Consider the following 24,970-nt stretch of genomic DNA (forward strand, 5'->3'; position numbering starts at 1 on the left):
ACCCAGGAGGTGGAGGTTGCAGTAAGCCAAGATCATGCCACTGCACTCCAGCCTGGGCCACAGAGCGAGACCATGTCTCAAAAAGGGAAAAAAGAATAGATACGCCACATCTTAGATTTTTAAAAGCTTGAAGGGTACCGTATAGGAAGATGACACGGGTGCTGCGTTGCTGTTAGTGGTCACTATTGTCCAGTGTAGTGAGATCAGTGGAAAAGGTAGATGTGTTTCAGCCTCTGGTTATGGCATTGCTGAGATGAGGTAACCTTCACGAGATCAAGCTTTTCTTCCTCCTAGTAACTAGGTTGTAGACTTCGCTCAAGTCGTTTGGTTTGAAGATTTGATTGACGACACTGATTGTGTTCTACTTGAGGTAGAGGTCTGATACTGTAGTAGTCCATTTTCACACTGTTATAGGGACATACCTGAGTAATGTGTAGATAAAGGAAAGAGGCTTAATTGACTCACATTTCCACATGGCCGGGGAGGCCTCAGGAAGCTTAAAATCATGGCAGAAGATCTCTGCACAGGGTGGCAGGAGAGAGAATGAGTGCTGAGCAAAGGAAGAAGCCCCTTATAAACCATCAGATCTCCCCCTGAGAACGAACTCACTGTTGTGAGAACAACATGAGGGAAATGGCCCCGGGATTTAATTATCTCCACCTCGTCCTGCCCTTGACACGTGGGGAATATTACAATTCAAGGTGAAATTGGGGTGGGAACACGGAGCCAAACCATCTAAAATATTTTAAGAAGACAGGATTACGATTCTCCTCGGGCATGTTTGTATTTTTAGCAGTGATGCATGTATGTGCTGCTTCACACAATCACCTGGAAACATTTGTTTCTAAAACCTTGTGTTTAGAAGCACAGAGATGGGATAAGAAATGCTTTTAAGATGAAGAAGTTCCTGTCCAGGAGGAACGTTTCAGCATGCATCTATAGGGAAGAGGTGTGCTCTTAAGGCACCTCAATGTGGGCATTTTCTTCTACAGGCTCCAACAAACTAGGAGAAACCATACGATGTTAATAAGCCTTGCTAGTTTTTTATTATTCTCTGCAAACTACAGTTAAACTTGGATTTGATCAGCCCTTTTAACATTTAATAGCTGCTTTTCCACCTTGTTTAACAATGTGTCTGGGTATATGACAAGGTAATTACCAAACTCTTAGAATCTGCACGTTGTCTGTAGTTGAAGAATGAAGGTGAATTGCTCTCTGCCAACAGCCAGCTATGTTTTTGTTTGCTTTAATTTTCTGAACACACAGCTGAAGGGTATGAACAAAACATTGTAGATCTGGGTTTCTAATATTTGGCTTTTTCCATTATCAATGATGGTTTCTCTATATTTTATTTTGAGACAGGGTCTCACTCTGTCACCCAGGCTGGAGTGCAGTGATGTCATGACGGTTCACTGCAGCCTTGACCTCCCAGGCTCAAGTGATCCTCCCACCTCAGCCTCCTGAGTAGCTCGGACTATAGGTGCATGCCACCACGCCTGGCTAATTTTTTTTATTTTTTGTAGAGATGGAGTTTCACCTTGTTGCCCAGGCTGGTCTTGCATTCCAGGGCTCAAGCGATCTTCCTGCCTTGGTTTTCCAAAGTGCTGGGATTACAGACATGAGCCACCATTCCTGGCCAATGCCGGTTTCTTGGCAGCTGTATTCTCTAAACATTTATTTATTCAAATTCATCTGTCAGTTTTAGGGTACTAAATCTCTCAGCAAGCAAGTAAAGCAGAAGCTTTCCAGGACTTCTGGTAGTTTTCTGTATTGCTCAAGATGCAGAAATAGATCATGTAATATTCTTCCCAATCCTCTGGTACATAGTGAAATATAATTTAGGAAAATGTTTTTTGAAATTACATTTTCTAGAAGGAAAGTTATGTATAGGACCATAGCTTGGGCCAATTTCATTTTTTTCTGACTTTCCATAGACTCAGAACAATGAGAAATTATCCTAAAGCATTCTTATAGAAGCATTGTTTTGACAACCAATTGTTCAGAGTGCACCTTATTGTCATTCTATTTATGTGCTGTTTACTTATTTTTTTTTTTTGAGACAAGGTCTCCGTTGCCCAGGTTGGAGTGCAGTGGCATGATCTCAGCTCACTGCAACCTCCACCTCCTGGGCTCAGGTGATCCTCCCACCTCAGCGTCCCAGGTAGCTGGGATTACATGCCCCCGTCACCATACCCAGCTATTTTTTCTGTTTTTTGTACAGTTGGGGTTTTGCCATGTTGGACAGGCTAGTCTTGAACTCCTGACCTCAAGTGATCCGCCCACCTTGGTCTCCCAAAGTGCTGGTGTTACAGGCATGAGCCACTGCACCTCGCCTGTTTACGTGCTTTTTAATGTCTAGATTGAGGATGGTTTGTCATAGATGTTGTATATATTTACAGAGTTCTTACCACTTGAGAATTTTTGATATGCAAAGATGACAGTGGTCCTTTTAACTTATCCTCTAAAAAGCCCAAATAGGATTTTTTCTTAAAAGACACAAGCTAAATTTGAATTAACTAAAAATTAAATATACCTCTCATTTTGTTTGATGTTAAAAATCTAGAAAGATTTAATAAACATTTTTTGGTTCATAAAAAGATGATGCTGTTCCTAAAGCTGTATAAGAAACATAATTTAAAAACATTTCTTGTAGAAACAGGGCCTCGCTTTGTTGCCCAGGCTGTTCTCTGTACCCAGAGGAAATAAACATTTATCTGTTAGTTTCTGTTTGTATTTAAATATTTCAGAGTTCCTAAATGTTTCTTTACATGAGATCAACAGCCTTCACAATTATAAATACTGTAGAATTTTAATCTTGTAATAGTACGTTTACATTTTGACTATCATAAATTTGACGAATAAGACATATAAGGCTATATTTGTTCAAAGTATATCTAGACTGCTTATCTATATTTGAAAATGAAAATTCAGCTCTTTACAATAAGTCTAAATGGCATGTGGTGTTCATATTGATGTTTTAGTGATTTGGTAAGGCAATAACTTACATGATCGTACTAGCTTTGAGACAGACAAGTTCAGGAAGACCAGATACTATATGAGCTGGCATTTGGCTGTTTGCAAGTAGAGGTTACAGTGGCACAGCAGATATTTGCCCAATACTATAGCAAATGCCAAATTTGCATGTAACCTACTATTTCGCCTCTAATGAGTCCAAAAGATTATTTAAAACAATTATTTTTTAAATTGCCTTATGAATATGATTTTATTTTGGCTTTATATTTTTGAACACATTAAATGTCGAGGAGGGAACTGGGCTATATGAGATAGAATCAAAGCGCTGGGGACCTTTGGAGGGTGGCCGTGGACAGATTCAGCCAGTTTCGTCTTCATTATTTGGTAGAAAATGCTTTTCAGGTATATCTTGTAATATTATGACTTGAGCAGTGTGGGGCTTTTAAGTCCTGAGTTTGTTTCCATCAAATAATCAGAGTTTAAAAGCAGTCAAATGTGTTTGTGTTTTCCAGACATTCCAGTTTTATTTTCATGGTTTTCACTCTAGCTACAATTTGACGCATGGAAACATTGTGAGCCTGCATTGTTAAATTGAGTGCATTACTGCATCTCAGGTTTAGTGAGAATTGCTGAAACTACAGTAAGATTTATGGCCGCGTGACGTGGTACACTTGGTTTGGCATTGGATTGAGCATGGTGCCGCGTGACATCAGTGTGCTCATTTGTATGGTGCAGATGCCTGTATAGGTGCAGGCCAAGTTTCAAAGCACATCCTGGGGTGGGGTACAGTGGCTCAATGCCTGTAATCCCAACACTTTGGGAGACTGATGCGAGCGGATCACTCGAGGCCAGGAGTTCGAGACCAACCTGGCCAACACGGCAAAACCCCATCTCTACTGAAAATACACGTCTGTAATCCCAGCTACTCAGGTGGCTGACTGAGACATGAGAATCACTTGAGTCCGGGAGGCAGAAGTCGCAGTGAGCTGAGATTACACCACTGCACTCCAGCCTAGGTGACAGTGAGACTGTCTCAAAAAAAAAGGGCAGTGTTTTTAGTATCCCCCATTTCTCCCCTAATTAAAAAAAATAAAAAAAATAAAAATAACATTGATGTCATCATTTATAGAAAGTTCAAATATATTCACAGAAATGATGGCAGGAAATGCTTTATTCTTAGTTATATATAGGTAACAGCCTAGGAGCTCAAATTAATGCATTAGTGGTTTCCAAGGTAGGATTTTTTTGGTATGTAAAATATTTTAGTGCATTATTGAACTGATGTTAGAAATAATGAAAAATATATTTTTTAAAAAACTAATCAGGTATTTGTGGGACACTCTGACACTGCATTATTTTGATTCTGTGTAATCTGCACATTAAGTAAGTCATCTTGTATCTTTTTTTTTCTGATGACCTTACCATTGTTACCTTATAATGGTGAAGAGCAGAGGAGTGTCTGCTTTTTCATCTGATCTCGAGCGTTTCATCATTATAATTTTACAGTAATATGCATAATCTCGTAACCCCCATGGCTCTCCTGTTTCTGATTGGGCCACGGTGTAGCTAGAGCCATGTTCCTTAAGCCTACAGCGACATCTCTGAGTGTTGCTGACTGTCCGTAGAGGATCGTGAATAGGAGCAGGGAGAACAACATTCGAAGTCTCATTTGGCATGTGACTGATAGAAGCACAAAGTTGTCAACAGACGACTTTAGTATTTATAATCCATACATGTTTTGCTTTCTTTTTGGTCAGGTATCCTGAAGAACTTGCCTGGCACACAAATTTAAGTCGAAAAATCTTGAGAAAATCGCCACAGTTGGAAAAGTTTCATCAGTTTCTAGTTAGTGAAACAGAATCTGTAAGTTGATTTCTTTAGACTTGGTAGTTTCCTTAAAGCTGTAAATGCATAGATGTAGTGTAGTTCTGTTTTTAGGTTCTTGTCACTAGAAGCAGTAGGTGGACATCACACACAGTAAAGATAACTGCAGTGTGTGCACCACCTGTGATTTCTGATTATTTGTATATCCGTTGCCTTGTTTGGTTTATCTAGTCATGAAATTTAGTAACGATATCAATGCCAGCTAGTTAATTTCTTGTTTCCTCTTGCTCGTGTATTTGGATGGCTATAGGGTTGGGGTGAGCACTGCACTCTCATTTCCTTCTTAGGTACACATTTCAGATGCCTGTTGTACATAAAAAGTAGTATGTTTTTAAGGCCATCTTGGTGGGGAATAGGTTTTTGGTTCTGTTTTTTAAAATTGATTTATTTTACTAAAAATGAAGCTTTTGATTTTACTTTTTACTGTTTTTTTTTTTTTTTTCTTACCACACATTGGTCTTGGTAACCACAAAACACCTAAGAACCACAAAACCCCTAAGCACAGCTTTGGTCCTCACAGGACGGCATCTGTCTTCACATTCTCTGTTGCCACCCACATTCCTTGAGTGCAGTTCAGGTGCTGAGCTTTTTACCTTTCGCATCAGACTATCGCCAGCAAAATAGCTATTTGCTTATGTACTAAATAATTCAATGAATGCCCATAAAGTTTGGGTATTTTCTTTTTTTTTTGAATTATTAGTCTCACATTTAAAAATCAGAGGTTTCGTCCTTCCTATATTCTAAACTACTACTTTCTAGTAAATCTGTGTGTCACCAGATTATGGTTCTTTTTCACTTTGGCCTTCTGTCATCTAAGTAACCGACTAAACTGGGCTTGTGTCTGCCTGGCTTTTCCTTCCTGAATAGTAACAAGAACCAGGAACTAAGTGCTGCCACATAACCCCATTTCGTACTTGAGACCAGTGCACGAAAGGATTCTCTTGCTCAACTTTTAATCTAGATGGAAGGCCAACTAGAGATCAGTAAGCTGCTAGAGAACAGCTCAGGTTTGCACTTGGAAGAGAGCATGGGGTTTGTGGGGTGTGATACACATGGATAGGTAGGAAGAGCCAGGTTTTGGCATGTTTGGAAGATGGAGGAGATGGGAGTTTAGGGTGGGTAGCAAATGTTGTAGGGAACTAGTATAGGTTTTTGATTAGGAGTCAGCGTGAAGAGAGCTCTTGAGATGAATGGCAATAACCTCTGGGTTATGGAAAGCTGGCCACAAAACATCTACACAGGGTGGTCATGAATCTGGTGACTGTCTGCCGGGATGTCCCCATCTTACTTAATGCTTTAATGGAAACCTTGGATGGATACAGAAGGCAGGCATATCAGGATCACACGTATAACTCAAAAGCTTGGAATCAGTGTGCCTAGTGAGTGAATCACCACAGACTCATGCTGGCCAGAAACCCATGAGGTGAAAATTAGCAGCCATCAGTGTAAAAGCCTGTATTTAAGGCTCTTGACAGTCACATGCCTGAGTTTAAGGTGAGTGATGGATGCCTGGGTGGCTGTTCATTTCCAGAAGTCCCAGCTTTTGTAGGGTTGTGTTGGAGCAGAAGCCTCAGCTTCAAGGTGGTTAAAATAGAGGTGTGGTTGAGGCTAGTGCTGGGCAAGGCAGGAGGATTTTGTCTGCACCTGAATAGTTCTGCCTTGTAACAGATGTCCTGGCCCACTAGAGAAGACAGAGGGCAGGGAGTGTGGTGAGGGATTTTAGATATTGAAGGTCTAAAGATGGAAAGATGGAAGCAGTGGTTGATGTCTTCATCTCTTTGAAAGGTAGTTATGAGAAATAGAAAGTGGACATGGGCTATGTCTGAAAGTAGTGGAGGACTAAGAAATAGAATTTTAGGCAAGAAGGAAAAACCATCTGACAGTCACTTTCTGTCCTAAGTTGATGCTGTCTGTTGAAGGTATTTGTTTAAACATTTAATAGCATTTCTGTCTTTGAGAGCTGCCCCTCTAGCTTCTGTGCTCTACTGCGATGGGGAGTTGGGGCTCTGTAAGCTTCAAGTCCCTTTTCTTTCATGAAAGTTGGTATTATACCTGAATTTCTAATATTTGAATGGTATAGCAACCATTTGTCCGCTAGTGTACAGATCCATCTCATTTAGTGTTCTGTGTGATAGTATGAGTTCTCTTGTTCTGTATAAGATTATGTGCTGTTTTCCTGTTGCCTTTGAAACAATGCCAAAGATTGAAATTGTCTGCGGTTTTTTTTTTTTTTCCTAATTGTTGCTGATTTCTTTTTTTCCTCAAGGGAAATATTAGTCGTCAAGAAGCTGTTAGCATGATCCCACCACTGCTCCTCAACGTGCGGCCTCATCATAAGGTAGCATACAGCAACTAGAAATGCGTGGGCGGGCAGCTTGTTACCAGTGTCATGCCTGTTTGATGAAACCATTTTTTCTTAATATAATTAGTCCTTTTTTTCTTCTTTTCACTTTGGATAGAGAGTGATATGTACATATCTTAGTTTCTTTTTTTTTTTTTCATTTTTGTCCTACTTAATTTTTATGGTTTAGAAAATTTTCCCCCCTTTAGTTTTACTGATTTGTTCACTATATGGATTGTCTTCAGTGATGGTGATTGGCTAAATTAGGTTGAAAATGATAGTGAACATGTATTGAGAGCTGATTGTATGGCAAGCATTGCTCTGTGCTCTTTTTTCTTTTCTTTTTTTTTTTTTTTGAGATGGAGTTTCACTCTTGCTGTCCAGGCTGGAGTGCAGTGGCGCGATCTTGGCTCACTGCAACCTCCGCCTCCTGAGTTCAGGCAATTCTCCTGCCTCAGTCTCCCAAGTAGCCAGGATTACAGGTGCGTGCCACCACACCTGGCTAATTTTGTATTTTTAGTAGAGACGGGGTTTCTCCATGTTGGTCAGGCTGGTCTCGAACTCTCGACCTCAGGTGATCCGCCTGCCTTGGCCTTCCAAAGTGCTGGGATTACAGGTGTGAGCCACTGTGCCTGGCCTTGCTCTGTGTTTTTTAGGTGAATTAGTTGGCTTTATCATTCACACAACCCTCTAAGGGCAGATACTGTCACCATCTCCATTTTTCCAGATGAGGAAAAGGAAGCAAGGAAAAGTAATTGAACTGAGGTTACGGAGCTGATAAGTGGCTGAGCTGAGATTCGAGCCTAGGTAGCTCTGTTCCTTAGCATTATGTTTTCATGATTCTTACTTGTTCATCTCTATATTTAGTCTCACTGGCTTCCAGTTTCATTCTCCTCCCATCCTCTTTGGAGACTGTACCTATATCATTCTGTGATTTTGGGGCAGTGTAGAATCCCTAAAAGTAAACTATGTCATGCTATAGACTCTGTAAAGAAGTATATTAGATCTTGGACTAGAAATTGAAAAACTAGAATTGCTTTAAATTAAATGTAGAATATTTGGTTTTTTAAAAACATGAAACAGTTTCTTGCTTTGTTAATAGATCTTAGACATGTGTGCAGCACCTGGCTCAAAGACCACACAGTTAATTGAAATGCTACATGCCGACATGAATGTCCCCTTTCCAGGTATGCATTGGACTTGTGTTCAAAAGGGTAGGAATGCCACTTTGGCAGATTGTAGACAAGGAAAAGACTCTTAACTTTGCCTGCTAATTTGGTTCTAAAGTCTCCTATGACAAGCAGTTGGGTTTTCTCTCTACCGGAAGTAGAACTGGACATCTTGCCTACCACCGTCAGTAGTACTCAAACAAACACACTCATACCTTGGGGGAGCTTTATTTTAGAATTATGTGTGTTTTGTATAAAAACGAATGGCACTTCTTTTTTTTTCTGAGACGGGAGTCTCGCTCTGTTGCCCAGTGCAGTGGCGTGATGTTGGCTCACTGCAAGTTCCACCTCCTGGGTTCATGCCATTCTCCTGCCTCAGCCTCCCGAGTAGCTGGGACTACAGGCGCCCGCCACCATGCCTGGCTAATTTTTCGTATTTTTAGTAGAGACGGGGTTTCACCATGTTAGCCAGGATGGTCTCGATCTCCTGACCTCATGATCCACCCGCCTTGGCCTCCCAAAGTGCTGGGATTACAGGTGTGAGCCACCACGCCCGGCTGCAGATGGTGTTTCTTTATCAAGCCTACTTACAGAAGATAGATTTCACTGTTTGAATTTTTAGTAACAATTTCCCCTTTCCCCCACCTTTGTTCATTGTTATTACTATTATTATTATTATTATTATTACTTACTGCCTTACATGAAGGGTAGTAGTGTGTAGTTAAAAGCTACCATCAGACTCCCTGGGTTCAAATCCTAATCGGCAAGTTACTTACAGTGTTAGACATCCCATGTGAAATGGGACAAATCAGTATGTAGCTTGCGAGGTGCTCAGGAAATAGCAGCTGTTATAGTGACACCACGCCCCTTTCTCTTAAGTGGAAACAAATACCCCTCATGATGTTTTAGAGTCAGCTTTCATCTCGTCCTACCTTTGTTCAGGCAAACTTCTCTAGTTCTGTTTTAATAGGCATATTTGTTAGGTCTGTTTTTTGAAATCCTCTTTTTTACATTGTTTAAAGATAATGCCTTGGCTAAAAAGCCTGCTTCACTTTTCCCTGTTTTTAGTTGTTTTCTCCACATTGGCAGTAAAGAGCCTTGGTGTCCCAGCAGCAGCAGGTTCTCCTTTTTGTATTGTGGATGTTTTGCGTTTCATACTGTTTTGAAGAGTGGCTTTGATCATACATGTTGTTGATATATTTGCCTTTTTGCTGGGGGTGTGAGAAGAACCAGAAATGAGCAGAGGCACACCCAGTAGACTTCCCAGCCTGCAGAGCCTCCCAGGAAGAGCTTCCGTGTTCAGGTGCTTGGGGCCCCACCCTAGGAGCCTGACTCACAGTCAGAGCAGGGTCCCGGCTCGTGTTCAGGATTTTGAAACATTTGTAAGGTGATTTTGTTGTTTCTACACCTTTCTCCTCATCTTTTTTTTTTTGTAGTTAATCGTTACTAATAATAGAAGAGACATTTTTGGCATGGTAATTGGCACAAAGTGAATAATTGTTGAATAGATGACTTTTGAGGCTTTCAAAATTCGAGTGTCCATAAAATCCATCCAGAGCCACCTGGTTCCTTTTTTTGAACCACTTAACGTAATTCTAGAAAACCTTGACTGTGGATCTTAAGTTTGGTGGATTGCTGCTTCTCACTGGCTGACCTTTGGAGGTCGCATATTTCAGGATGTGACTCCCCTTAGGCTCCATTTCACCTGACACTGCAATTCTGTGCCTTCAGAGGGATTTGTTATTGCGAATGATGTGGACAACAAGCGCTGCTACCTGCTCGTCCATCAAGCCAAGAGGCTGAGCAGCCCCTGCATCATGGTGGTCAACCATGATGCCTCCAGCATACCCAGGCTCCAGATAGATGTGGACGGCAGGAAAGAGATCCTCTTCTATGATCGAATTTTATGTGATGTCCCTTGCAGGTATTTATCTTTTTGGCCAGAAAGCCCAAATCCACTAAAGAAATCAAGTCAAATAGAGACTAAAATGAAGTTGTGTATGATATGACACAATTGTACATAAGTCTTAGGGTGCGGAGAAAGATAGCGTGAGCCTAAACCAAAAGATGGACACTTAGATACATCTTAATGAGAAGCAGCACAGCAGATGCTGGATAAAGAACAGGAAGGGGTGGTTGCAATAGCCTGCAGAAAGATAAAGAGAAAACAAACCAAAACAGAGAAAATACGTAAGAGGAAAATAGAATCGTAGACTCTTATTGTGGTGTGTTTTAGGATGTTATTGCTTGGAAAAATTTGTGCACCCCAACTATTTTGTATTAGTTCTTCCAGTGAGTACAGTATATAAAAAACTTTGTCATAAAATAATACGTAATCACATTGGATTTTATGATATTTAGTTGAATAAAAGAAATTTCGGAGTTCAAGCCCTTAAGAAATTCATTTTACTTGTGTTTTTATACCTTTCTTGAGATAATACGTCAACATTTTAGATATTTAGAGTTTAGATATAAAATAATACTCATGGTATAACTGAGTAACAAGTTTTTTTAAAAGGAAAGAAACAAAACTAAAGACATCATCTGTTCCGTTCCCATAGGAGGTGCACAGATGATGATCCCAGGTGATAATGACTTCTGAATGACATAAGTTTGTCAAGACCAGAATTCAAAAGCTGCCACAAAACTTGTTAGCACAGAATGCAAGCTTTAGATACGATACCACATTATGGAAGAATGCCATTTTGTAAGTGGCAGAGTTACTGCTCATGGCAAAACTCAGTATGAAACTTGCAGCTGGTGGCTCTGAATATAGCTGAGTGTTAAAATAATCTGGAAAAAGCCCTCTTTAAAGTAAAATTTAAAATAGGTCATGAACTAAAGTTTTTTTTTCCTCTAGGTTGCAATTTTTCAGTATTCCTTGGGGTCTCATGTTTTCCTACCCCTGTTTTTTGATCAGAAAGATAACTCGTTCCTTGTATCATATTCTGAGATCTGAGAACACAGTGACCTTATGAGCAAGAGGTTGCAAGCTGGGGAAATTTCTGAAATTGTGGTGGGATTTCTACCATGCAAACAACTAGTGTACAGCCAGGAATGCCATTGCAAAGTGGGGATTACATCTCATGGGATACTTCCATCCTGCAGACCTAGTCCCTTGTGTACACGCGGCTAGACCACCAAGGAAAATCAGCATTTACAGAGAAAGCCAACAAAAACAGGCGTTACCTTCTGGGAAAACAGGGTAGATAAAATTAGACACAGAAAGTAACAAATCCAGTCTTTATTATAAAATATACATGGAAAGAGCTTCCATTAACAAAAACATGAAAATAACTTCCATTAAATAAAAGTAGAAAGTCAGAAATTTAACCGTGATTGTAAGAAAAATTTAGCTATTAGTAAGAAAAATTTAGCTATTATATTAGCTTAAGTGAAATTACTGTGGAAAATTTATTAGTCATTATTCATGTAATTCTGATTAAAATGCCATTGTTGATTAACTGAGTTTTTCAATAGTATTTTAGGTTCTGAAAAACATGAAAATAACTTCCATTAAATAAAAGTAGAAAGTCAGAAATGTTTACCTGTGATTGTAGGAAAAATTTAGCTAATATATTAGCTTAACTGTGGAAAATTTCTTATTAGTCATTATTCATGTAATTCTGATTAAACTGTCATTGTTGATTAACTGAGATTTTCAGTTCTGTGTCCTAGGTCTGCGAATTAGTCTTGCTAGTGTTTTTTCCAAATGGAAGCACATTAATATCTCCTTAGATAGTGAATGGAGTTTACTGTTCAAATCCATTATTTTCTGCTTGAAAATTGAAGTATAATTTAAAAGTCTAATACATTAGAAAATCCCTAAAACAAAAACTGAAAGTAGATTGCAGTTGGTGAAAATGGAGATTGTTTCCTAACTGATATTTGTAACACTTGTTTTGTAACTTAGCTTGTATGTGACATACCTGTTAAAGTGCGGTCATCCACCTGTAGGGAGCTTTACACTCATAAATATCTTTTTTTCCAGTGGAGACGGCACTATGAGAAAAAACATTGATGTTTGGAAAAAGTGGACCACCTTAAATAGCTTGCAGCTACATGGGTAAGTAAAACTTCATCACTGCTAACTAACACTGTGTGACAAGTAGATTAGCAGAGATTTATTGTTATGCAAGTGAGCATCCGATCTTTAATTAGAGAACTGTAAGCATCAGAGGATGGTCAATGGCCACCTTCAACTGTTTTATCAGAAGTTATTTGAAAACCTTTCAAGAGCAATAACTGCAAATTGTATACATTTCAGATAACACATTTGTTAAAAATGCCTTCTATAAAAATTTCTTGCAACACTTCAGATGTGTATTTTTCCATGAAATGACCGTTTACCTCTTGATGTATGCGTTACTAATCTTTTCTCTCTGTTTTTGTTCTTTTGTATCATCGTTTTGCTAAGAGACATTTTGATCTCTTAGAAATATTTTTCGGTTGGCTTTTTATGATGGGGAACTATTCATTAAAGAACAATTGGAAAATTCTTAAAGAGAATCTCATAACACGATGATCACGTCTGTTAATGTTTGGTGTATTGTATTGTTTTTCTGTTTACAGGGATTTTTTAAGTACTTTTTCCAAATACTTTTGATCATGCTGTCTGTAGAGCAGTGTATTCTTTTTTTCATTTGACATGACAAATGCCATGGTCTTGCATGCAGGACTGTACTGTGCCTGAGCCACAGAATACTAATTAGCATCCACCACAACCAACTATAGCAGGAGGCCTCGTCTCCATAAAACACTGTCTACTGTTTTGTGGCACAGAGACAAGAGTTAGGACTGGAATGTATGATACCAATTTTTCATAGAAAAACCACATATTTAGGAAGTATGGAGGTTTTTTAAATAGTGAAATTTCATCTGATACGTTGAATTCTGTTGTTACTGAACTTTATGCTCTGCTGGTTGACATATTGGGAAAGGTTAACAGAGCAGTAAGAATATTTATATAATACATTTTTTTATTAACATGAAACACTTTATATAAGTTTACTCTAACTTCATTTAGATCCCTAGAAGGTTTTTTTTTAAGTATAATTGTGTTATAAAAGCTTGTAATGAATATGTGACATAAGGAGGTGCTTCTAGTATGTGCGCTTCATGGATACATTTGGCCTTGCAGTCATCTGATATCTCCCCTTAGCTTACAGCTGCGGATTGCAACACGCGGGGCTGAACAGCTGGCTGAAGGTGGAAGGATGGTGTATTCCACGTGTTCACTAAACCCTATTGAGGATGAAGCAGTCATAGCATCTTTACTGGAAAAAAGTGAAGGTAAGCACGCTTGATGGATCTTTTATTAACAGCATAGGGGGCTTTTCAGAAACACTGTTTTTCTTTGTGTTTTGTATTCATGTAGACCTTTTCCTGGGAATTTGTTTATATGATGAACCTATAACTTAGGGTTATGGGTTAAGGAGATGTCCTAGTTAAAAACGTGGATATGTGGATTTGCTGTGTTTTGTGAATTGATTGGAATTTGGAGGTTTGGAAACAAAAGGAGCTTTGGCTATTTTTTTCTAAGTTTGAAAGATTGTGAGATCCTTATCACTGTTTTTTAAAATTTTTAATTGTGGTACAATACACGTAACGTGAGGTTTACCATCTTAATCATTTTTGAGCCTGCAGTTCAGTCCCGTTGGGTATATTCCCATTGTTAATCACCACCACCATCCATCTCCAGAAATCTTCACCTTGCAAAACTGAAACTCTGAACTCCTTTAAACGGTAGCTCCCATCTCTCTCTTCCCTGCCCCTCACACCACCATTCTATTTTTTGTCTGTATGAATTTGACTACTCTAGACCTCACAGAAGCGGAATCATACTGTATTTGTCTTTTCGTGACCGGCTTATTTAACTTACTGCAGCGTCCTTGAGGCTCACTTGTGTTGTTGTCTGTGTCAAAATTGCATTGCTTATTAAGGCTGAACACTATTCTATTGTTTATATAAACCGCATTTTGTTTACCCATCCATCTGTTGATGGACATCTGGGTTCCTTCCACGTTTTGGCTGTTGTGAGCCATGCTGCTGTGAGCATGGTATACAAATACCTCTCCAAGACCCTGGTTACGATTCTTTGGATATACACTCAGAAGTAGAATGGCTGGGTCATATGATCATATAGTAATTCTGTGTTTAATTTTAGGGGGACCCCACCATGCTCTTTTTCACAGTGGCTGCGTCATTTTATATTTCTACCCCTAGTGCACAAGGGTTCCAATTTCTCTGCACATTCAGGGACACTTATTATCTGGGGCTCTTTGTTGTTAGTAGCCATTCTAATGGGTGTGAGGTCACCTCATACAGTTTTATACTGAGGAACCGACAGATAGTACAGAATATTCTGAAACAGCAGTGTATTTCTACAGTGTATTGGTATAAAATATTTCTCCTTTTATGTTTTGCCAGAATGTTAACTTTTCCCATCATATTTTCCTTAGAGCCAGTAATGAGAAATTTCAAACTTAGCATGTTTCCTGCACCCACGTGTGTGAAGTCAGTTGGTGCATAGTCAGTGAGAGAGGCCTTTCCTGGGCAGTGCGCACCCGCTGCTGTCCTTCCAGTGAGGCTCCCCTTGGCGACTGGCTGGTCTGGGTTGTGCCCTCAGCCCTGCGGTTGTTGATGCCTTCACAGTCCTTTAAGCTGGAATGTAATGTTGTGTTTATTTTCCTGTGCTTATGTAGACCTCTGTAAAGATGTCATTTCTGGGTGATGTTTTCTTGCACGGTCATAATTGCCACGGTGTTGGTGATACTTTATTCCAAAAGGTGTGTGAGGGGGAGTATGGGGCACATAATAGTTTAGTTGTAGTGAAATTACACCTTCAAGTGTGATTTGGGGTCAGTTGTTAGGACTGTTGAATCCTGCTCAGATTTTTGTTTTCATTAGCTAGGAATTTAGGAAACCATGATTCCAGGCAGCTTGAGCAGCACAAAACCTCCTGTTTCCCTTGCCACAGTCTGCTTTCAGATCCCTGAGAAAGAAAATGGACTGCATTTATTAATTTGCATGCCTAGTTGCCGTTTACGACTCAGACTTGAGGGTGAGCCCCAGTTCCTGGGCGTGCTCACTGCATTCTTGGCTGGTGCTCTTTGTCTTTTGTAAAGACAGCTTCCCCCGGTTTCTCAGTGAGCAGCTTTCTTGACTTGGGGTGAGTGGTCACAGCCCCATCTTGTGCTGCTTAGCTTCAAATGTTTGTAGATTCTTTAAGCATTTGCTACTCTCCTAAGTCTGTGTTGCCTAGTTAAGTACTCTAGGTGCTTAATTTTGCTCCTTTTTCTGTTGTAAGCTTGTGGCTGGGACCAAAAGCCAGGTCTCCTGAGTTCTCAGGTGAGAGAGGCTCTTGTCCACACAAGCCTGTCCTCACTCCTGGCTGGAGTCACCCTTTGCAGGCAGGACTTGCTGGCCTGAGTCCACCGGGCTTTCTTTCCTCACATTGGAGATACTTGCTGTTTGCCTGTCTCATTACCGCAAAATTGTCCCCGCTCAGAGAACATGCTGTGTGCTCTGTGGGCTGGCTGTGCTGTCAGACCAGGTTACTTGCCTGGAGCTCTGGATGCTTTCTGCCACCCTCACCCATTTCCTGAACGTGCCAATGTTTGAAGGAGTGGCTTCGTGAGGGGTTGTCATCTGAAAGCAGGTTGAATCCAAGTTCTAGTTCTCATTCCCATGGGTCTCTCTTTCCAGCAGCAGTGGGGAAGCATCATTCTCCTGAAAACCCACTGATCTCTAGGGGAAGAGTAGACAGAAGCTCACACACAGTGCACCGTGTTCGAAAGTTAAGAATGAGCAAGCGTGACCCAGGCACGGGGGAGTGAGGAAGAGCTGCAGGGTGAAAAAGAAAACGGGAATGCTGGTGATCAGGGTTGTGAGGAGGGACGAGCAGATGTGGGATTGTCCTGGGGTACTGATGGGTTCGTCTTCATCCAGTCTGAAACCTTTCTTGATTGTGGATTTTCATTGGTCTTTCTGATTTTCAGACTGGCTGGCTGGTTCTTTTTCTTGTATTTAGAATGTTACTGCTGGTTTTCTGAGTGAACGCTTGCAGATCTTTTCAGACTTCACCAAATTTGTGGCTCTAGCTGGCTTTATGTCTGTCTATATGTGTGTTTGTGAGGTGGGAGGCTTTTTTTTTTTTTTTTTTGGAGACAGTCTCGCTCTGTTGCCCAGGCTGGAGTGCAGTGGCGCCATCTTGGCTCACTGCAACCTCCATCTCCCGGGTTAAGTGATTCTCCTGCCTCAGCCTCCCGAGTAGCTGGGACTACAGGCATGTGCCACCACGCCCAGCCAATTTTTGTATTTTTAGTAGAGACGGGGTTTCACCATGTTGGCCAGGCTGGTCTCAAACTCCTGACCTCAGGCAGTCTGCCCACCTTGGCCTCCCAAAGTGCTGGGATTACAGGTGTGAGCCACCATGCCTGGCCTGGCAGGCTTTCTTTTGAAAGCCCAGTAAATAACGCCCTCTTTCCCTGTCCAGCTTCTGAACCAATTGACAAGATAATGGAGCAAGGCAGACCAAGGCCAGAATTGCACCTTTATTACCAATAGAGCAGATGATGTGCTTTCAAATACTTACCTTTAAAATGAGGCTTATCTCCTCATTGTCACAGGTCACAGAAGGTGTTAGACTGTGGCATACAGTTGAGCTTTGTTCTAAGGGCAAGCTTCACTGCAAGACAAGAAAGGAGACACTGTGCTCAGGTTCTTCATTCAAATTTTGGAATCATTTTAGCTTTCTGAGATGCCAGGGGAGATACCTTGGGGGTGGAGGGAGTTCTTGGTCAGGGGCTGGCTTCTGCCTCCACGTAGGAGATTTCAAAGAACAGCCAGCACCGTTTGGCCAGTGGGTTTTATGTATAAAGGCATTCATATTTAGAAAAAAAGTACATGGATTCTTTTCCTTCAAGTAACTGCATTGCTTTTTGCAACTTTTCCTCTAGTCTTCACTGTGTTGAATAGTTTTGATTGTGTTGTGTATATCTTAAATACCCTGCTTTTTCACCTAACATTCCAATATGTCATAGTAGTTTTTCCTGTTAGCAAGTGTCAAAAATGAATTACTTCATTCAGTGAGTCTCCTATTCTGTAGTCATTTTCTTACTGGACAGGTGGGTTTCCAGCATGGACCTGTGTACAGTATGATGTCACAGCCAACTTTTTGCATGTGGGTGGCTTCAGACCGTATTGTAGATGCTTCCTCCCTTTCCTCTGTCAGAGGCGGTGTGCATGGATATGGCTCTATGCAGGAAGGAGCAGACCTTGGCTGAGCCTTAGAGTGGGTGGTTGCTGGTGATTTTGACTGGAGGGGGTGTGCGTTCCCCACCTGAAAGTGCTCAACAACTTTACTGGAGAAGGGGCAACATGGGGTAGCATTGGCAGCTTCCAACCCAGGTGCTGGGGTGTGGAGATAACACCTGATGCCTGCCCTGCTCATCTGTGAGGCCCCTGGACAGTGTTTGATGGAGAAGCCCGTCATGTTTGCCTGCACTGTCATTTAGTGTTAGCTTTTAAAAGGAAGAGGATTCAGAAATGATGGCAGAAGTCAGTACGATGCTTGCTTCAAAGGTTTCTTACTGCCATTCCTCCACCTTGGGGATTCTTTTCCTTTGTTTTTGTAATTGTCCCATTTTCATGTTTTCTGGGAGATTTGTTGAATTTTCCTCTGCTGAGAGGCTGTCACATCAGTATCTGTGCTAGTAGCTGGTCTCACTGGTTTCCTGTAATGGCCTCACCTTATAGCTTCTTACTGTGTCACTGGTATGGACACTTAAGGCCAGTGTGTTTTCACAGCTCTTATTGCATTGTTTTTAAAACTGGGCTGACTGTGTCCCGATGGGCAATTTTAGGAAACTTCCTGGGACCACGAACTTGAGGTTTAAAAATTCCCACAGTTCATTTTCAGCGTTGCTCTGGGACGTTTGTTAGACATGCCTGCGTGAAGACCTGCAGCATCGCCCTGGTGTGCATTGGAATGGGGAGATGGAGCAGGCGTCCTGCAGCCCAGCCTTCTGGTTGTCTTCTTGCAGAGTTAGTCTCGCGTCTGTGGCAGGACTCCTCAATGCCCTGTCATTGGAACAACTTTATTGAGCTGTCATTTACATATTGTTAACATTTGCTCATTTTAAGTGTACGGTTCAGTGATTTTTAGTAAGTTTACTCAGTTGGCAGCCCCTTACCACAGTCCAGCTTTAGGCCATTCCCATCACCCTAGCAGACCCTTCCTGCCCAACAGCACTTGCTCCCCATTCCAGCTGAGCCCCGTCAGCCACTCATCCACCCCGTCAGCCACTCATCCACTTTCTGTCGATGGGTTTGCCTTCCCTGGACATTTTCTGTACATGGAATCATATAATATGTGATCTGTGTCTGGTTTTTTTCACTGAGCATAGTGTGTTATACTTTTTTGAAAAACAAAAGACGTCCATGCTTTTGCTGCACAGGTGCTTTGGAGCTTGCTGATGTGTCTAATGAACTGCCAGGGCTGAAGTGGATGCCTGGAATCACACAGTGGAAGGTAATCTTTCCTCGAGAACTTTCATTCTAAAGAGTAGGTGCAGCATCACTGAAGTAGAGTCAAGTTTCAAAGCATTCACGTGTGAGTAACTTGAATAAATACTACATCTGGTTATGCCAATTAGAATCAATTTTGGAGTGTTATTTCATGACACATTTCATGACAAGTGGCATGTTTATTCCTGGCAGTGGAAAAGTTTTTTTTCTCCACGTACAGAAATAAATTCTTTTACTCTCATCCCTGTAAGGGTAGCTTTGCTTTTTTTTTTTTTTTTTTTTTAATTGGGCTGGGATTCAAGCCTTGTTTCCAATATGAAGTAATTCATTACAATTTTAGGCCAGAAACAGCCTGAGCCTTGTTTAAAAAGAAAAAAACTAGATGGAAAATGTTATTTTGTAATGCTTGTCCTGATTTTTAGAATAAATGTATTTCATCTTTGTTTTTAACAGAATTTATGTATTAATAATTTGGGGATTTTCTGTAAAGATTGTTTTGTTTTGTCTTGGCAAATAATCTTCTTATCTTTGGAGTGAATGAGAATCACCATTTGTCACCTTTGAGAGAATGGATACTCCTGCCCTGTGATTTTTGTTGGTATTGGATAGTGCTAGTAATCTGGAATGTACCCTGTGGTTCTGCAGGTAATGACGAAAGATGGGCAGTGGTTTACAGACTGGGACGCTGTTCCTCACAGCAGACACACCCAGATCCGACCCACCATGTTCCCTCCGAAGGACCCAGAAAAGCTGCAGGCCATGCACCTGGAGCGATGGTGAGCTGGTGGGGCCTCCAGGTGTGGGGAGGGGGGAAGGTTAAGCCCCATCCCTGGTGAGCTGGTGAGTCTTGTTGGGGTGAGTTGGAGGCAGCAGGTGACATTGCTGTGAGGTTTGGGTTATACCAGGGTCAACCCCATGTGTGTGAACTTCCCAGCCAGTATGGCTCTTGTGCCTGTTGCTGGCATTGAGCATTTATTAATAGTGAAATTGGCTAGAATCTAAATGGTAATGCTTAGGGGACTTCATGAACTTTTTTTTTTTTTTTTTTTTTGAGAGAGAGTCTCACTCTGTCAACCAGGCTGGAGTGCAGTAGCTCGATCTCAGCTCACTGCAGCCTCTGCCTCCTGGGTTCAAGCAATTCTCGTGCCTCAGCCTCCCAAGTACCTGGGATTACAGGTGCATGCCTGGCTAATTTTTGTATTTTTATTAGTAGAGACGGGGTTTCACCACGTTGGCCAGGCTGATGTTGAACTCCCAACCTCAGGTTATCTGCCCACCTCGGCCTCCCAAAGTGCTGGGATTACAGGCATGAGCCACTGTGCCCAGCCTTCATGAACTTTTTAAAGATTACAAAGTGGGCCAGGTGCGGTGGCCCAATCCTGTAATCCCCAGCACTTTGGGAGGCCAAGGCTGATGGATCACTTGAGCTCAAAAGTTTGAGACCAGCCTGGGCGACGTGGCAAGACCCCATCTCTACAGAAAAAAAAAAAGAAAAAACACAAAAACTGGCCAGGCAGGGTGTTGCATGTCTGTAGTTCCAGCTCCTTGGGAGGCTGAGGCAGGAGGATCTCCTGAGCCCAGGAGGTGGAGGCTACAGTGAGTTGAGATCACGCCACTGCACTCCAGCCTAGGCAACAGAGCCAGACCTTGTCTCAAAAAAAAAAAAAAAAAAAAAAAATTTAAGTTTACTTATTGGCCATTCTGTGAGTGAGGGTCGAAGACATGATTTTTCTCTTGTATCATCTTTGCGGTATTTGTCTTAATAGTAAAAGAATGCATTTTTGATTAGTTCAGAGGTATGAATTATATATATATATTTAGCCTTAGGATATTACCCCATCATCAGAATACTGGAGGGTTTTTTGTGGCAGTATTGGTGAAAAAATCTTCAATGCCATGGAATAAACGTCAGCCAAAGGTGAGTTTTTCTTTTTCCAAAATGACATAACATTTGATCTTGTACATTTAAGACAAAAACTAACCGGAGTTTAGTAGAAGTACAGAGGAAAGAGGAGCTTCTTGCTGTGGGCAGCAGGAGAGCTGACCCTGAATGAGGGGGAATTTCATTTAAATACCAAGTTTTCCAAAAAGCAGAAATTTCTCATAGGTGATAGGTAAGTGGAGAAGTCAGTGTTTGGGGGAATGTATTCCTGCCACACTGTAAATCCAGTTATTTAATAAAAATTGAAAAGACATGAAAGATTGCTCTGTGGCTCTCAATTGGAAGCCCCAGGTTTCTGTGCTCTAGTTCCTTGTGAGTGGTTCATTTCACCAACTACAGATAGCAGAGCTCTGCTGACCCCAGGCCAGCCCGGGTTCACCTTGGCTGCGAGGAATGATGACAGCCTTGTCCAGACCTGGCTAGAAAGATGCAGCCCGGCCTGTTTGCTATGGATGTAAACTGCCTGCTGGTTCCTTTCCAAGGCAGGCCAGGAAACAGAGTGGTGAAGGAGTGTTGCCCTCACCCTAACACGCAGTCCTTTGTAATGCGTGCTGTCTCACCTGTATCACACCGGCATTATTTATTAGTTCATAAATCAGCCTTCCATGATGAAAGAACCTGGCCTGGAATCAAAGTCTGGAAGTCTGTATTTCTTTAAGATCCATGCTTGAAAATTAGGACAAAAAACGCTTAGCTTTGGAGGAACAAAAAGGAAACAGTTCCGCAAAGAGCTCCAGCCTTTTTCTGGGGCACGGTTTGTGCAGATTAACGTTGGAACGTACAGCCTCAGACTGGCAAAGGGGGCGACTGCACTTCTGTCGCCACCAGAGTTTTTCTGTCAGGTTAGAAAGTATTTCACTTTGAGGCTAAAAGTCTCACAAGGTATCTTAACGCTGATGGAATGTTATTTTCATGGAATCAGTATAAGAAATTATATTGTAAAGTATTAGATACTTTGCATTCATTCATACTAGGTTTTAGTAGCTTGTGTTTTAGACTTTGCACTTGTCACATTTTAAGTGGTCAGTGGCCACAGGCTCATGGCTGCCCAGCTGCAGAGCACAGTGCAGTCACAGAGGAGCCTGTCTTAGAGACGCGTGCTTTAGGTTGGCCTGCATTGGGGCTTACATTGATGTTTCTGACGTGTTAATACTTACATAGAAAGGTTTTGACATTTTTTCAGTTAGCCCCTTATGTATAGTCTTACTTTTTAGAACAACTTATTGTCATTTTCTCGTTTAAATAATATGAATACTTCTCTCTTTCTGTTACTGTGTCAGTTTCTTATTCGTTTAGTTCAGCAGATCTAGTGCTAGCATGGCTTGTGCTGCTGTTGGTCCTACTGGGAACGCAGGTAGAGTCTCCATGGTCAGGATGCCGTGATTTGTTGTGGTGCTGAGGCCTGTAAGCACTTGGCTAGAAGTTAGGCCAGGGAAGCTCACACTGACCTTGGTATTTGAAGGTCCCAGAATGAGGTTGTTGAGGTAGAACAGAGATGGGAGAACATGCCCTTGGAGCTGGACTCAACAAGAAGGCCCCTCTGGGAGAAGCTGAGGTTGGACAGGAAGGGCATGTGCCCTCACTGACTTGCTCACAGGCTTGGGGTTCATCTGTTTTATTTTTTGCTTTTTTACATTATATTAACATGGAAATAAAATGTGTTCCCTGGGATGCTCCCGGCTTCTCTGCTCAGTAGCTTTGTGGCTCTGAGTAAAATGAACTTGCCTGTGTTGAAATATCCTAATTTTTAAACTTACTTCATAGGGACTGAGGAATTATGACTTTTATCAATTTTGTGACCTGTTAAAAAGGACATGTATTTTTTAAAGATCTTTAAGTAAAACATTTTGCTCATTCCCAAAGCCAAATTTAAATTATACCATGGCCCTAATTCAGAAGTTCATTCTTTGGCAGGTGTTTCCTTGGTGCCTGGGGCACTGTCTCTTTCTCCCAGTTCCTGTGGCAGTTTGTCCAGGTGCCCAGGAACAGTTCGTCCCCTCCTTTCTCGTTATTTATATACTTGTCTTTTTGCCCCTGCCGGGTATTTTAGAAATCGTGCTTGGTGCACTTTGTGTCCTTCAGTGTGCCTTACCCAGAGCAGATGCACGATAAGCATTCTTACATGAGAACAAGCTGGTGGTGTAGGCCTCTGCTAAGGAACAGGCTGTATATGCTCTTTGTGGGATTAAGGTAGAATCAGCTTTAACTCCAAAGAAACTGTCCATGAATTTTGTTTATAATAGCAAGTAGATTTAAAATGACACTTTAAAAAAATTCTGTTGTCTTTCTCTACATATAATGCTGTAGAAAACTGTAACTGATGGATTTTGTGAACTTGGTATTTTTAACTTTTCGTAGCAGCACAAAGAATCCTCCTCTTTGTGTGTCAATGAAATTGTTCTCTATGACAGCTTCAGGGTAAATCTGCAGAGACCAGAGAAAGCACACAGCTGAGCCCTGCAGATCGCACAGAAGGGAAACCCACAGATCCCTCTAAGCTGGAAAGTCCGTCATTCACAGGAACTGGTGACACAGAAATAGCTCATGCAACTGAGGATTTAGAGAATAATGGCAGTAAGAAAGATGGCGTGTGTGGGTAAGAAAAGGGGTTATGTCTTGATCTAATACTCTGGTGTCTTCACAGTCCTTTTGGATTAAATGGGATCCCAGAGCCACTTCTTGGTCGGTTTGAGGGGGCAGTACATGTGTGGTATCAGGCACATGCAGCGTGAGGGCTGGACTCTGTGGAAGCTGGAAGGTTTCAACATCTGCCGCAAACCCCATGTTGCACAGAACTGACAGAAAGGAAGAATGTGCTTTTGGTATTGAAGGTTACCACACATTACAGATTGATTTGTCTCATCCTGATTCCCTTTTTAGTCCTCCTCCATCAAAGAAAATGAAGTTATTTGGATTTAAAGAAGACCCATTTGTATTTATTCCTGAAGATGACCCATTATTTCCACCTATTGAGTAAGGATTCAGCCTTTTTAATTATTCATTTAAAGAAATTTACTACAGAGTATCAAATGTACAACTGATCACATGTAACCATTGTTTTGTATGTAGTTCTGTCTAGCTTTTTTTTTTTTTAACCTTTTTAACTGCATATTAGAGCAGGATGAAACTTCAGAGGTTACTCAATCTTTTAATTTAAGGAGAAAGTAAACTTTTACTTTGTGAACATGATAGATTAAAAAAACTGGACCGGGCATGGTGGCTCACGCCTGTGATCCCAGCACTTTGGGAGGCCGAGACGGGCAGATCACGAGGTCAGGAGATTGAGACCATCCTGGCTGACACGGTGAAACCCCGTCTCTACTAAAAATACAAAAAAAATTAGCTGGGCGTGGTGGCGGGCACCTGTAGTCCCAGCTACTTGGGAGGCTGAGGCAGGAGAATGGCATGAACCCGGGAGGCGGAGCTTGCGGTGAGCTGAGATCACGCCACTGAACTCCAGCCTGGACGATAGAGCGAGACTCCGTCTCAAAAAAACAAAACAAAACTGGACTGTGATTATGAATCTAAATTACTCAGTTGTGATCCTGAACCTAAATTACTCAGTTGAGTATATAGACCAGTGGCCAAGGTTGTCTAGTTCAGTTTCTGTAGAAGAAATGAAGAGCAGCGTGGGTGAGGGCTAATTAGGGACGACATAGACAGAACATAGAGGAAAAGGGTCTAGGACAAGTCTGACATTCATCTGTTTCTTATTCGTTGAATTTTAGAATCTATTTACCAGGGCAGTCACTTACTGTCTTTTTTAATAACTGGTCCTTTGCATACATTTGTAAAAGTCTATTAAAAAATAAGTCTCAGCCAGGCACATCCCAGCACTTGGGGAGGCTGAGGCAGGCAGATCATGAGGTCAGGAGTTTGAGACCAGCCTGACCAATGTGTGGTGAAACCCCGTCTTTACTAAAAATACAAAAAAAAATTAGGTGTGGTGGCGTGCACCTATAATCACAGCTACTCAGGCTGAGGCAGGAGAACCGCTTCAACCCGGGAGGCAGAGGTTGCAGTGAGCTGAGATTGTGCCACTGCACTCCAGCTTGGAAGACAGAGCAAGACTCCATATCAAAAAAAAAAAAAAAGTCTCAAAAGTAGTGTTATCACGTCATTATCATTGGA

The 24,970-nt window shown here is 41.5% G+C and overlaps 1 protein-coding gene across 2 annotated transcripts in view; it reads left to right on the plus strand.

The window, feature by feature from the left end:
* NSUN2 (NOP2/Sun RNA methyltransferase 2) overlaps window positions 1–24,970 on the plus strand; it is a 34,577-nt gene that overhangs the window by 3,224 nt on the left and 6,383 nt on the right. For both annotated transcript variants that reach the window (XM_019013420.3, XM_019013421.4), the window contains 11 exons: window positions 4,731–4,836; window positions 7,124–7,195; window positions 8,301–8,385; window positions 10,099–10,291; window positions 12,359–12,433; window positions 13,529–13,659; window positions 18,828–18,901; window positions 19,543–19,673; window positions 20,719–20,815; window positions 23,251–23,435; window positions 23,720–23,812. In XM_019013420.3, coding sequence (XP_018868965.1) covers window positions 4,731–4,836; window positions 7,124–7,195; window positions 8,301–8,385; window positions 10,099–10,291; window positions 12,359–12,433; window positions 13,529–13,659; window positions 18,828–18,901; window positions 19,543–19,673; window positions 20,719–20,815; window positions 23,251–23,435; window positions 23,720–23,812 — 1,242 coding nt within the window. The remainder of the gene's footprint in view (window positions 1–4,730; window positions 4,837–7,123; window positions 7,196–8,300; window positions 8,386–10,098; window positions 10,292–12,358; window positions 12,434–13,528; window positions 13,660–18,827; window positions 18,902–19,542; window positions 19,674–20,718; window positions 20,816–23,250; window positions 23,436–23,719; window positions 23,813–24,970) is intronic.

Source organism: Gorilla gorilla, chromosome 19 (genome assembly GCF_029281585.2).
Source record: "Gorilla gorilla gorilla isolate KB3781 chromosome 19, NHGRI_mGorGor1-v2.1_pri, whole genome shotgun sequence".
NCBI lineage: Eukaryota > Metazoa > Chordata > Mammalia > Primates > Hominidae > Gorilla > Gorilla gorilla.